The following is a 15000-nucleotide window of genomic DNA, read 5'->3' as shown; positions in this document are numbered from 1 at the left end:
AGAGAGACAGAGTGACAGAGAGACAGAGAGAGAAAGAGAGAGAGGACAGAGAGACAGAGAGAGAGACAGAGAGAGAGAGGGCAGAGAGAGAGGACAGAGACATAGAGAGAGAGGGCAGAGAGAGAGGACAGAGACATAGAGAGAAAGGGCAGGGTGTGAAAGAGGGATAAAAGGAGGACGAGGAAACCAGAGGAGTGAATCACTTCATAATGCGTTTGGTACATCACAGGCTGTGTGTCTGTTCTCTACCTGTACAGTGTGAAGGGGAGGAGGTCTGGTATTTCCATTGAGTCGACATCAGGCTGCTTCTCTCTGTTCTCTCTCTCATACACGACTCTCCACTTCTCCTCCTTCCCATCCCTCTCTCCACCCCTCTCTCTCACCACCTACAGGAGAACGCAATAGTTGATGATGCAATCGGAATATAACATCACTTAGAACATCATTTAGAACATCAGAACATCAGTTAGAACATCAGAACATCAGTTAGAACATCCCTTAGAACATCACTTAGAATATCACTTCGAACATCAGTTAGGTGAAGGTGAAGAAGCAATCAGAATGTAACATTACTTAGAACATAACTTAGAACATCAGAACATTGGTTAGAACATCAGTTAGAACATAACTTAGAACATCTGTCCATGTAACAGTATTCACTATGATGTAAACATCTGGTTCTGTAACAGTATTCACTATGATGTCAACATCTGGTTCTGTAACAGTATTCACTATGATGTCAACATCTGGTTCTGTAACAGTATTCACTATGATGTAAACATCTGGTTCTGTAACAGTATTCACTATGATGTAAACATCTGGTTCTGTAACAGTATTCACTATGATGTAAACATCTGGTTCTGTAACAGTATTCACTATGATGTAAACATCTGGTTCTGTAACAGTATTCACTATGATGTAAACATCTGGTTCTGTAACAGTATTCACTATGATGTAAACATCTGGTTCTGTAACAGTATTCATTATGATGTAAACATCTGGTTCTCTAAAAGTATTCACTATGATGTAAACATCTGGTTCTGTAACAGTATTCACTATGATGTAAACATCTGGTTCTGTAACAGTATTCACTATGATGTAATCATCTGGTTCTGTAACAGTATTCACTATGATGTAAACATCTGGTTCTGTAACAGTATTCACTATGATGTAAACATCTGGTTCTGTAACAGTATTCACTATGATGGAAACATCTGGTTCTGTAACAGTATTCACTATGATGTAATCATCTGGTTCTGTAACAGTATTCACTATGATGTAAACATCTGTCCATGTAACAGTATTCACTATGATGTAAACATCTGGTTCTGTAACAGTATTCACTATGATGTAAACATCTGGTTCTGTAACAGTATTCACTATGATGTAAACATCTGGTTCTCTAAAAGTATTCACTATGATGTAAACATCTGGTTCTGTAACAGTATTCACTATGATGTAAACATCTGGTTCTGTAACAGTATTCACTATGATGTAAACATCTGGTTCTGTAACAGTATTCACTATGATGTAAACATCTGGTTCTGTAACAGTATTCACTATGATGTAAACATCTGGTTCTGTAACAGTATTCACTATGATGTAAACATCTGGTTCTGTAACAGTATTCACTATGATGTAAACATCTGGTTCTGTAACAGTATTCACTATGATGTAAACATCTGGTTCTGTAACAGTATTCACTATGATGTAAACATCTGGTTCTGTAACAGTATTCACTATGATGTAAACATCTGTCCATGTAACAGTATTCACTATGATGTAAACATCTGGTTCTGTAACAGTATTCACTATGATGTAAACATCTGGTTCTGTAACAGTATTCACTATGATGTCAACATCTGGTTCTGTAACAGTATTCACTATGATGTAAACATCTGGTTCTGTAACAGTATTCACTATGATGTAAACATCTGGTTCTGTAACAGTATTCACTATGATGTAAACATCTGGTTCTGTAACAGTATTCACTATGATGTAAACATCTGGTTCTGTAACAGTATTCACTATGATGTAAACATCTGGTTCTGTAACAGTATTCACTATGATGTAAACATCTGTCCATGTAACAGTATTCACTATGATGTAAACATCTGGTTCTGTAACAGTATTCACTATGATGTAAACATCTGGTTCTGTAACAGTATTCACTATGATGTAAACATCTGGTTCTGTATCAGTATTCACTATGATGTAAACATCTGGTTCTCTAAAAGTATTCACTATGATATAAACATCTGGTTCTGTAACAGTATTCACTATGATGTAAACATCTGGTTCTGTAACAGTATTCACTATGATGTAAACATCTGGTTCTGTAACAGCATTCACTATGATGTAAACATCTGGTTCTGTAACAGTATTCACTATGATGTAAACATCTGGTTCTGTAACAGTATTCACTATGATGTAAACATCTGGTTCTGTAACAGTATTCACTATGATGTAAACATCTGGTTCTGTAACAGTATTCACTATGATGTAAACATCTGGTTCTGTAACAGTATTCACTATGATGTAAACATCTGGTTCTGTAACAGTATTCACTATGATGTAAACATCTGGTTCTGTAACAGTATTCACTATGATGTAAACATCTGGTTCTGTAACAGTATTCACTATGATGTAAACATCTGGTTCTGTAACAGTAATCACTATGATGTAAACATCTGGTTCTGTATCAGTATTCACTATGATGTAAACATCTTGTTCTGTAACAGTATTCACTATGATGTAAACATCTGGTTCTGTAACAGTATTCACTATGATGTAAACATCTGGTTCTGTAACAGTATTCACTATGATGTAAACATCTGGTTCTGTAACAGTATTCACTATGATGTAAACATCTGGTTCTGTAACAGTATTCACTATGATGTAAACATCTGGTTCTGTAACAGTATTCACTATGATGTAAACATCTGGTTCTGTAACAGTATTCACTATGATGTAAACATCTGGTTCTGTAACAGTATTCACTATGATGTAAACATCTGGTTCTGTAACAGTATTCACTATGATGTAAACATCTGGTTCTGTAACAGTATTCACTATGATGTAAACATCTGGTTCTGTAACAGTATTCACTATGATGTAAACATCTGGTTCTGTAACAGTATTCACTATGATGTAAACATCTGGTTCTGTAACAGTATTCACTATGATGTAAACATCTGGTTCTGTAACAGTATTCACTATGATGTAAACATCTGGTTCTGTAACAGTATTCATTATGATGTAAACATCTGGTTCTGTAACAGTATTCACTATGATGTAAACATCTGGTTCTGTAACAGTATTCACTATGATGTAAACATCTGGTTCTGTAACAGTATTCACTATGATGTAAACATCTGGTTCTGTAACAGTATTCACTATGATGTAAACATCTGGTTCTGTAACAGTATTCACTATGATGTAAACATCTGGTTCTGTAACAGTATTCACTATGATGTAAACATCTGGTTCTGTAACAGTATTCACTATGATGTAAACATCTGTCCATGTAACAGTATTCACTATGATGTAAACATCTGGTTCTGTAACAGTATTCACTATGATGTAAACATCTGGTTCTGTAACAGTATTCACTATGATGTAAACATCTGGTTCTGTAACAGTATTCACTATGATGTAAACATCTGGTTCTGTAACAGTATTCACTATGATGTAAACATCTGGTTCTGTAACAGTATTCACTATGATGTAAACATCTGGTTCTGTAACAGTATTCACTATGATGTAAACATCTGGTTCTGTAACAGTATTCAGTAACAGTATAACAGTAACAGTATTCTCTCCTTCTCTGAGACTCGTTGGGCCCTGGATATCCCTTGTATATACGAGTCCAGGGATGACCTACTGATATCAGCTTTGTAGCTAACTGTGAAATTACTGCTTTGAATTTAGTTAAATGTACAAACTGTGTAGCTGGATAGGAGCTTCAAACGACAGTGAAATCCTGACCTGTCCTTCTACGATCCATTTGGAGATGACCGTTTTCCCATTGCTGCCGGGCGGAACCTTAGTGTGGCGGAGCGAGGGCTGATGTTGGAGATGACCAGGTTAGAGGGCACACCAGGAAGCTCTGAGACATAGACACAACAACAGGTTAGAGGGCACACCACTGTCTCTCTCCAAACCTTTCTGTCTCTCTCTCTCTCTCTCTCTCTCTCTCTCTCTCTCTCTCTCTCTCTCTCTCTCTCTCTCTCTCTCTCTCTCTCTCTCTCTCTCTCTCTCTCTCTCTCTCTCTCTCTCTCTCTCTCTCTCTCTCGCTCTGCCTCTATTATGTTTCTCTTAGTTTCTCTCTCTCTCTGTTTCCCTCAATGACTTAGCTATTAGTGGTTAATAAGGGCTAATAATGACTTATCTATTAGTGGTTAATAAGGGGTAATAATGACTTATCTTATAGTGGTTAATAAGGGCTAATAATTACTTATCTATTATCTGTTAATAAGGGGTAATAATGATTGCATCTTGGCCACAGACTGTTTGTCTAAGCTGTTCTACATGATTGTGACTCCAGTGTGTGTGTGTGTGTGTGTGTGTGTGTGTGTGTGTGTGTGTGTGTGTGTGTGTGTGTGTGTGTGTGTGTGTGTGTGTGTGTGTGTGTGTCTGTGTGTTTTGAATCATGGCCGGTGCAGTAACAGCCACTTATCAGAGGAGGTAAAGATCATCTTCTGAGCTCCTCTGTTTCTGTGATGCCGTGGACGTCTCATATATATGATGGAATGTGATGATGATGATGATGATGATGATGATGATGATGATGATGATGACATGTTGTCTGACCTGGTGGAACTCCAGAGGAGATGGTGGAGGTGGTGGCCACGCCTCTTCCTGCCGCTGTCATGGCGGCGACCTCCAGGGCGTATGATGTCATAGAGGTCAAGCTGGTGACCTTGTATTGCAGGGTAGAGTTAGAGAGAGCTCGCTCCTCACATGACGCATTGCCCTCCGACCCTGACCCCGATGCTGACCCAGAAACACACCACAATATCACATAACCTACAGAGAGAGAGAGAGAGAGATGGAGAGAGAGAAAGAGAGAGAGATGGAGATGGAGAGAGAGAGAGATGGAGATGGAGAGAGAGATGGAGATGGAGAGGAGAGATGGAGAGGAGAGATGGAGATGGAGAGAGAGAGAGATGGAGATGGAGAGAGAGAGAGATGGAGATGGAGAGAGAGAGAGATGGAGATGGAGAGAGAGGAGAGAGAGAGAGAGAGAGAGAGAGAGAGAGAGAGAGAGAGAGAGAGATGGAGATGGAGAGAGAGAGAGAGAGGGAGATGGAGAGAGATGAGGATGGAGAGAGAGAGCGAGATGAAGATGGAGAGAGATGGAGAGAGAGAGAGAGGTAGAGAGAGAGGGGGAGACAGAGATAGAGAGAGATGGAGAGAGAGAGGTAGAGAGACAGAGATAGAGAAAGAAAGAGAGAGAGAGAGAGAGGTAGCGAGAGAGAGAGAGAGAAAGAGAGATGGAGATGGAGACAGAGAGAGATGGAGATGGAGACAGAGAGAGATGGAGATGGAGAGAGACAGAGAGAGAGAGAGATGGAGATGGAGACAGAGAGAGATGGAGATGGAGACAGACAGAGAGAGAGAGAGATGGAGATGGAGACAGAGAGAGATGGAGATGGAGACAGACAGAGAGAGAAAGAGAGATGGAGATAGAGACAGAGAGAGAAAGAGAGATGGAGATGGAGAGAGAGATGGAGATGGAGAGAGAGATGGAGATGGAGAGAGAGATGGAGATGGAGAGAGTGAGAGACAGAGACAGAGAGAGATGGAGATGGAGACAGAGAGAGACAGAGAGACAGAGAGAGATGGAGATGGAGAGAGTGAGAGACAGAGAGAGACAGAGAGAGAAAGAGAGATGGAGATGGAGAGAGTGAGAGACAGAGACAGAGAGAGATGGAGATGGAGAGAGAGAGATTATTGATTATGATCTATTTCACTTGCTTTGGCAATGAAGTCGTATGTTCCCCATAAAGCCCTTTAATTGAATTGAGAGCGAGAATTAGGCCGATACCCACTAATGATCAATTCTGCAGAGAAGAATTGGCGAAGAGTCCCCTAAGCAAGCTGGTCCAGGAGCCCCAGGACAGCAGCACAATTAGACCCAACCAAATCAATGGAAAACAAAAAGATAATGACTTGACACATTGGCTCTCAAGAGAAGACAGGCTATGTGCTCACAGCCCACAAAATGAGGTGGAAACTGAGCTGCACTTCCTAACCTCCTGCCAAATGTATGACCATATTAGAGACACATATTTCACTCAGATTACACAGATCCACAAAGAATTTGAAAACAAACCCGATTTTGATTAACTCCCATTTCTATTGGTTAGACTGTTGTCACAAGAAAAACGGCAACCAGTGAAGAACAAACACCATTGTAAATACAACCCATATCTATGCGTATTTATTTTCCCTTTTGTACTTTAACTATTTGCACATCGTTACAACACTGTATATATATATATAATATGACATTTGAAATGTCTTTATTCTTGTGGAACTTCTGTCAGTGTAATGTTTACTGTTCATTTTGATTGTTTATTTCACTTTTGTTTATTATGTACTTGTTTACTGTTACAAATGTATTGTTGTTTATTTCACTTTTGTTTATTATGTACTTGTTTACTGTTACAAATGTATTGTTGTTTATTTCACTTTTGTTTATCTACTTCACTTGCAACGTAAACATATGTTTCTCATGTGAATAAAGCCTTGAATTGAATTGAACTGGGAGAGAGATGGACAGATGGAGAAGTTATACACACTAACCTTTTCCCCTGCAAATAGATCTACCCACATCCACACACTCATTCATCACACCATACTATACCTGTGTGTGTGTGTGTGTGTGTGTGTGTGTGTGTGTGTGTGTGTGTGTGTGTGTGTGTGTGTGTGTGTGTGTGTGTGTGTGTGTGTGTGTGTGTGTGTGTGTGTGTGTGTGTGTGTGTGTGTGTGTGTGTGTGTGTGTGTGTGTGCTGGCATATGTGCGTAACGTTTGTGTGTGTGTTAGATCCTTGATATGAAAACAACTTGTGTGTGTGTGTGTGTACATGCGTGTGTGTGTGTGTGTGTACATGCGTGTGTGTGTACATGCATGTGTGCGTGTGTGTACATGCGTGCGCATGTGTATGTGTACATGTGTGTGTGTGTGTGTGTGTGTGTGCGTGCGTGCGTGCGTGTGAGGGATAGTTAATGTGAAGAGAAGCAGCAGGGCTGTCCTCATACCGAGCATAACAACAGATGAAACATCACTACTTCACTGAGAGAGGACAGAGTAGACTAGGTTTCACTAGATATTGTTCTAGAGCTATTTTAGTGTTCTAGTTATAGAGCTAAGTTCTTTAATGTTGTAGTTCTAGAGCTATGTACTTTAGTGTTGTAGATCTACAGCTATGTACTTTAGTGTTGTAGATCTACAGCTATGTACTTTAGTGTTGTAGTTCTAGAGCTATGTCCTTTAGTGATGTAGTTCTAGAGCTATGTACTTTAGTGTTGTAGATCTTGAGCCATGTCCTTTAGTGTTGTAGTTCTAGAGCTATGTCCTTTAGTGTTGTAGTTCTAGAGCTATGTACTTTAGTGTTGTAGTTCTAGAGCTATGTCCTTTAGTGTTGTAGTTCTAGAGCTATGTCCTTTAGTGTTGTAGTTCTAGAGCTATGTCCTTTAGTGTTGTAGTTCTAGAGCTATGTCCTTTAGTGTTGTAGTTCTAGAGCTATGTCCTTTAGTGATGTAGTTCTAGAGCTATGTCCTTTAGTGTTGTAGTTCTAGAGCTATGTACTTTAGTGTTGTAGTTCTAGAGCTATGTCCTTTAGTGTTGTAGTTCTAGAGCTATGTCCTTTAGTGTTGTAGTTCTAGAGCTATGTCCTTTAGTGTTGTAGTTCTAGAGCTATGTCCTATAGTGTTGTAGTTCTAGAGCTATGTCCTTTAGTGTTGTAGTTCTAGAGCTATGTCCTTTAGTGATGTAGTTCTAGAGCTATGTCCTTTAGTGTTGTAGTTCTAGAGCTATGTCCTTTAGTGTTGTAGTTCTAGAGCTATGTCCTTTAGTGTTGTAGTTCTAGAGCTATGTCCTTTAGTGATGTAGTTCTAGAGCTATGTCCTTTAGTGTTGTAGTTCTAGAGCTATGTCCTTTAGTGATGTAGTTCTAGAGCTATGTCCTTTAGTGTTGTAGTTCTAGAGCTATGTCCTTTAGTGATGTAGTTCTAGAGCTATGTCCTTTAGTGTTGTAGTTCTAGAGCTATGTACTTTAGTGTTGTAGTTCTAGAGCTATGTACTTTAGTGTTGTAGTTCTAGAGCTATGTCCTTTAGTGTTGTAGTTCTAGAGCTATGTCCTTTAGTGTTGTAGTTCTAGAGCTATGTCCTTTAGTGATGTAGTTCTAGAGCTATGTCCTTTAGTGTTGTAGTTCTAGAGCTATGTCCTTTAGTGTTGAGGTTCAAGAGCTATGTACTTTAGTGTTGTAGATCTAGAGCTATGTCCTTTAGTGTTGTAGTTCTAGAGCTATGTACTTTAGTGTTGAGGTTCTAGAGCTATGTACTTTAGTGTTGTAGTTCTAGAGCTATGTACTTTAGTGTTGTAGTTCTAGAGTTATGTACTTTAGTGTTGTAGTTCTAGAGTTATGTACTTTAGTGTTGAGGTTCTAGAGCTATGTACTTTAGTGTTGTAGTTCTAGTGTTATGTACTTTAGTGTGGTAGTTCTAGAGTTATGTACTTTAGTGTTGTAGTTCTAGAGCTATGTACTTTAGTATTCTAGAGCTATGTACTTTAGTGTGGTAGTTCTAGAGTTATGTACTTTACTGTTGTAGTTCTAGAGCTATGTACTTTAGTGTTGTAGTTCTAGAGCTATGTCCTTTAGTGATGTAGTTCTAGAGCTATGTCCTTTAGTATTCTAGAGCTATGTACTTTAGTGTGGTAGTTCTAGAGTTATGTACTTTAGTGTTGTAGTTCTAGAGATATGTCCTTTAGTGTTGTAGTTCTAGAGCTATGTCCTTTAGTATTCTAGAGCTATGTACTTTAGTGTGGTAGTTCTAGAGTTATGTACTTTACTGTTGTAGTTCTAGAGCTATGTACTTTAGTGTGGTAGTTCTAGAGCTAACTACTTTACTGTTCTAGTTCTAGAGCTATGTACTTTAGTGTGGTAGTTCTAGAGCTATGTACTTAGTGTTCCAGTGTTGTTATTCATTCATCTGTGTTGCAGCTCTCGTGTTCGGTCAGCAAATATAAGTTGTGGTTTCTTTTTCCTGTTTCCTGGGAAACAGTAATGCTGTTTGTGGACTATCAGCAGGACAGTAAACAACTTCTGGCATTTCTGGAAAGCTCCATTTCAACCCATTTACCCTTGTCAAGGAAACCACTGTTATCTACCCCCTACCCGTGGTATCTATTATATACCAGTATTTCAGGTCCTTAAAATCATTTCATGAAGCGTTAACGTAAGTTTTTTAAGACCCACAAAGAGCAGGTCTTTCAACGGTAGCACAGCCTATACACAGCCTATACACAGCCTATACACAGCCTATCTATAGCCTATACACAGCCTATACACAGCCTATACACAGCCTATACACAGCCTATACACAGCCTATACACAGCCTATACACAGCCTATACACAGCCTATACACAGCCTATGCACAGCCTATACACAGCCTATACACAGCCTATACACAGTTATATACACAGCCTATACACAGCCTATACACAGCCTATACACAGCCTATACACAGCCTATACACAGCCTATACACCGCCTAACAGCCTTACACAGCCTATACACAGCCTTTATACACAGCCTATACACAGCATATACACAGCCTATACACAGTGTATTGTGAAGCACAGCCTATACACAGCCTATACACAGTGTATTGTGAAGCACAGCCTATACACAGCCTATACACAGTGTATTGTACACAGCCTATACACAGTGTATTGTGAAGCACAGCATACACAGCCTATACACAGTGTATTGTGAAGCACAGCCTATACACAGTGTATTGTGAAACACAGCCTATACACAGTGTATTGTGAAGCACAGCCTATACACAGTGTATACACAGTGTATTGTGAAGCACAGCCTATACACAGTGTATTGTGAAGCACAGCCTATACACAGCCTATACACAGTGTATTGTGCACAGCCTATACACAGCCTATACACAGTGTATTGTGAAGCACAGCCTATACACAGTGTATTGTGAAGCACAGCCTATACACAGTGTATTGTGAAGAACAGCCTATACACAGCCTATACACAGTGTAGTGTGAAGAACAGCCTATACACAGCCTATACACAGTGTATTGTGAAGCACAGCCTATACACAGCCTATACACAGTGTATTGTGAAGCACAGCCTATACACAGCCTATACACAGTGTATTGTGAAGCACAGCCTATACACAGCCTATACACAGTGTATTGTGAAGCACAGCCTATACACAGCCTATACACAGTGTATTGTGAAGCACAGCCTATACACAGTGTATTGTGAAGCACAGCCTATACACAGTGTATTGTGAAGCACAGCCTATACACAGCCTATACACAGTGTATTGTGAAGCACAGCCTATACACAGTGTATTGTGAAGCACAGCCTATACACAGTGTATTGTGAAGCACAGCCTATACACAGCCTATACACAGTGTATTGTGAAGCACAGCCTATACACAGTGTATTGTGAAGCACAGCCTATACACAGTGTATTGTGAAGCACAGCCTATACACAGCCTATACACAGTGTAGTGTGAAGAACAGCCTATACACAGCCTATACACAGTGTATTGTGAAGCACAGCCTATACACAGTGTATTGTGAAGCACAGCCTATACACAGTGTATTGTGAAGAACAGCCTATACACAGCCTATACACAGTGTATTGTGAAGAACAGCCTATACACAGTGTATTGTGAAGCACAGCACAGCCTATACACAGTGTATTGGAAGCACAGCCTATACACAGCCTATACACATTGTATTGGGAAGCACAGCCTATTGTGAAGCACAGCATATACACAGTGTATTGTGAAGAACAGCCTATACACAGCGGATTGTGAAGGACAGCCTATACACAGTGTGTATTGTGAAGCCTACAGCCTATACACAGTGTATTGTGAAGAACAGCCTATACATAGTATATTGTGAAGAACAGCCTATACACAGTGTATTGTGAAGCACAGCCTATACACAGCCTATACACAGTGTATTGTGAAGCACAGCCTATACACAGTGTATTGTGAAGCACAGCCTATACACAGTACACAGCCTATACACAGTATTGTGAAGCACAGCCTATACACAGCCTATACACAGTGTATGTGAAGCACAGCCTATACACAGTGTATTGTGAAGCACAGCCTATACACAGTGTATTGTGAAGCACAGCCTAGCCTATACAGTGTAGTGTGGCAATGCCACAGCCTATACACAGTGTATTGTGAAGCACAGCCTATACACAGTGTATTGTGAAGCACAGCCTATACACAGTGTATTGTGAACACAGCCTATACACAGTGTATACACAGCCTATACACAGCCTATGTATTGTGAAGAACAGCCTATACACAGTGTATTGTGAAGCACAGCCTATACACAGTGTATTGTGAAGAACAGCCTATACACAGCCTATACACAGTGTAAGAACCCTATATACACAGTGTATTGTGAAGAACAGCCTATACACAGCCTACAGTGTATTGTATTGAAGCACAGCCTATACACAGTGTATTGTGAAGAACAGCCTATACACAGTGTATACAGTGTATTGAAGCACAGCCTATACACAGTGTATTGTGAAGCACAGCCTATACACAGTGTATTGTGAAGAACAGCCTATACACAGTGTATTGTGAAGAACAGCCTATACACAGCCTATACACAGTGTATTGTGAAGAACAGCCTATACACAGCCTAGTGTATTGTGAAGCACAGCAGCCTATACACAGTGTATTGTGAAGCACAGCCTATACACAGTGTGTATTGTGAAGAACAGCCTATACACAGCCTATACACAGTGTATTGTGAAGAACAGCCTATACACAGTGTATTGTGAAGTGACAGCCTATACACAGCCCTATACACAGTGTATTGTGAAGCACAGCCTATACACAGCCTATACACAGTGTATTGGGAAGCACAGCCTATACACAGCCTATACACATTGTATTGAAGCACAGCCTATACACAGTGTATTGTGAAGAACAGCATATACACAGTGTATTGTGAAGGACCTCCAGCCTATACACAGTGTATTGTGAAGGACAGCCTATACACAGCCTATACACAGTGTATTGTAAAGACAGCCTATACACAGCATATACACAGTGTATTGTGAAGAACAGCCTATACACAGTGTATTATTGAAGCACAGCCTATACACAGCCTATACACAGTGTATTGGGAAGCACAGCCTATACACAGTGTATTGTGAAGCACAGCCTATACACAGCATATACACAGTGTATTGTGAAGAACAGCCGATACATCGTGTATTGTAAAGAACAGCCTATACACAGTGTATTGTGAAGAACAGCCTATACACAGTGTATTGTAAAGAACAGCCTATACACAGCCTATACACAGCCTATACACAGTGTATTGGGAAGCACAGCCTATACACAGTGTATTGTGAAGCACAGCATATACACAGTGTATTGTGAAGAACAGCCGATACATCGTGTATTGTGAAGAACAGCCGATACATCGTGTATTGTAAAGAACAGCCTATACACAGCCTATACACAGTGTATTGTGAACACAGCCTATAATAATGGTGTATTGTGAAGCACAGCATATACACAGTGTATTGTGAAGAACAGCCTATACACAGTGTATTGTGAACACAGTGCCCATGGAAGGAGAGTTGTGTCTTCTGTTATGATTAATCTCCTATTCAGATTGTGATGATTGGTTTCCTGCCATTTCGTTTCATTGGATTAAGTCTTTTTTAAATGGTCTTCTGAGAGCAGCTTTGACAATATTTTGGAGCCTTTTGCCTTTTCAGTATTCACAAGTCACATACCTGCATTTCACTTGTTCAAGTAGTCTATCCAGCCCCCTTTTCAAAGAGCGCTCGTCCAACTACCAAAGACAGGCTCGTCCAACTACCAAAGACAGGCTCGTCCAATTACCAAAGACAGGCTCGTCCAACTACCAAAGACAGGCTCGTCCAATTACCAAAGACAGGCTCGTCCAATTACCAAAGACAGGCTCGTCCAATTACCAAAGACAGGCTCGTCCAATTACCAAAGACAGGCTCGTCCAATTACCAAAGACAGGCTCGTCCAATTACCAAAGACAGGCTCGTCCAATTACCAAAGACAGGCTCGTCCAATTACTAAAGACAGGCTTGTCCAATTACCAAAGACAGGCTCGTCCAATTACCAAAGACAGGCTCGTCCAATTACCAAAGACAGGCTCGTCCAATTACCAAAGACAGGCTCGTCCAATTACCAAAGACAGGCTCGTCCAATTACTAAAGACAGGCTCGTCCAATTACCAAAGACAGGCTCGTCCAACTACCAAAGACAGGCTTGTCCAATTACAAAGACAGGCTCGTCCAATTACTAAAGACAGGCTCGTCCAACTACCAAAGACAGGCTCATCCAACTACAAAGACAGGCTCGTCCAACTACCAAAGACAGGCTCGTCCAATTACCAAAGACAGGCTTGTCCAACTACCAAAGACAGGCTTGTCCAATTACCAAAGACAGGCTCGTCCAACTACCAAAGACAGGCTCGTCCAACTACCAAAGACAGGCTCGTCCAATTACCAAAGACAGGCTTGCCAACTACCAAAGACAGGCTTGTCCAATTACCAAAGACAGGCTCGTCCAACTACCAAAGACAGGCTCGTCCAACTACCAAAGACAGGCTCGTCCAATTACCAAAGACAGGCTCGTCCAACTACCAAAGACAGGCTCGTCCAATTACCAAAGACAGGCTCGTCCAACTACCAAAGACAGGCTCGTCCAACTACCAAAGACAGGCTCGTCCAATTACCAAAGACAGGCTCGTCCAACTACCAAAGACAGGCTCGTCCAATTACCAAAGACAGGCTCGTCCAACTACCAAAGACAGGCTCGTCCAACTACCAAAGACAGGCTCGTCCAACTACCAAAGACAGGCTCGTCCAACTACCAAAGACAGGCTCGTCCAACTACCAAAGACAGACTCGTCCAATTACCAAAGACAGGCTCGTCCAATTACCAAAGACAGGCTCGTCCAATTACCAAAGACAGGCTCGTCCAACTACCAAAGACAGACTCGTCCAATTACCAAAGACAGGCTCGTCCAATTACCAAAGACAGGCTCGTCCAATTACCAAAGACAGGCTCGTCCAATTACCAAAGACAGGCTCGTCCAATTACCAAAGACAGGCTCGTCCAATTACCAAAGAAAGGCTCGTCCAAACTCAGTCCTTCCATATCAACGGAGGATTGTTTTGAGAATCTGCCTCACAGGCAAAGCTACAACTGACAGGAGCCTAGAACGTTGTATTGACGTTGTATAGACGTTGTATAGACGTTGCATAGACGTTGTATTGATGTTGCATAGACGTTGCATAGACGTTGTATAGATGTTGCATAGACGTTGCATAGACGTTGTATAGACGTTGCATAGATGTTGCATAGACGTTGCATAGACGTTGTATAGACGTTGCATAGACGTTGTTAGATGTTGTATAGTACGTTGCATAGACGTTGTATAGACGTTGTATAGATGTTATTCGTTAACATATTTAGGCCAACGTGAGCACACAGTACCATGGAATGAGAAAATACATTTAGTTCTAGAGCAGAGTTCTAATGTTGTAGTTCTAGAGCAGAGTTCTAGTGTTGTAGTTCTATAGTATAGTTCTAGTGTTGAAGTTCTAGAGCAGAGTTCTAGTGTTGTAGTTCTAGAGTATAGTTCTAGTGTTGTAGTTCTAGAGCATAGTTCTAGTGTTGTAGTTCTAGAGCAGAGTTCTAGTGTT

The 15000-nt window shown here is 40.6% G+C and overlaps 1 protein-coding gene across 1 annotated transcript in view; it reads right to left on the bottom strand.

Moving 5' to 3' along the window:
- The window catches only part of LOC127924014 (protein sidekick-1-like), a 179850-nt gene that overhangs the window by 94002 nt on the left and 70848 nt on the right, over positions 1-15000 (bottom strand). The window contains 4 exon segments of the mRNA XM_052508362.1: positions 250-360; positions 3974-4031; positions 4034-4108; positions 4813-5028. Of these exon segments, the coding sequence (XP_052364322.1) occupies positions 250-360; positions 3974-4031; positions 4034-4108; positions 4813-5028 (460 nt within the window).

Source organism: Oncorhynchus keta, unplaced genomic scaffold (assembly GCF_023373465.1).
Source record: "Oncorhynchus keta strain PuntledgeMale-10-30-2019 unplaced genomic scaffold, Oket_V2 Un_contig_349_pilon_pilon, whole genome shotgun sequence".
Taxonomy (NCBI): Eukaryota; Metazoa; Chordata; class Actinopteri; order Salmoniformes; family Salmonidae; genus Oncorhynchus; species Oncorhynchus keta.
This window is presented reverse-complemented; position numbering and strand designations above follow the sequence as displayed.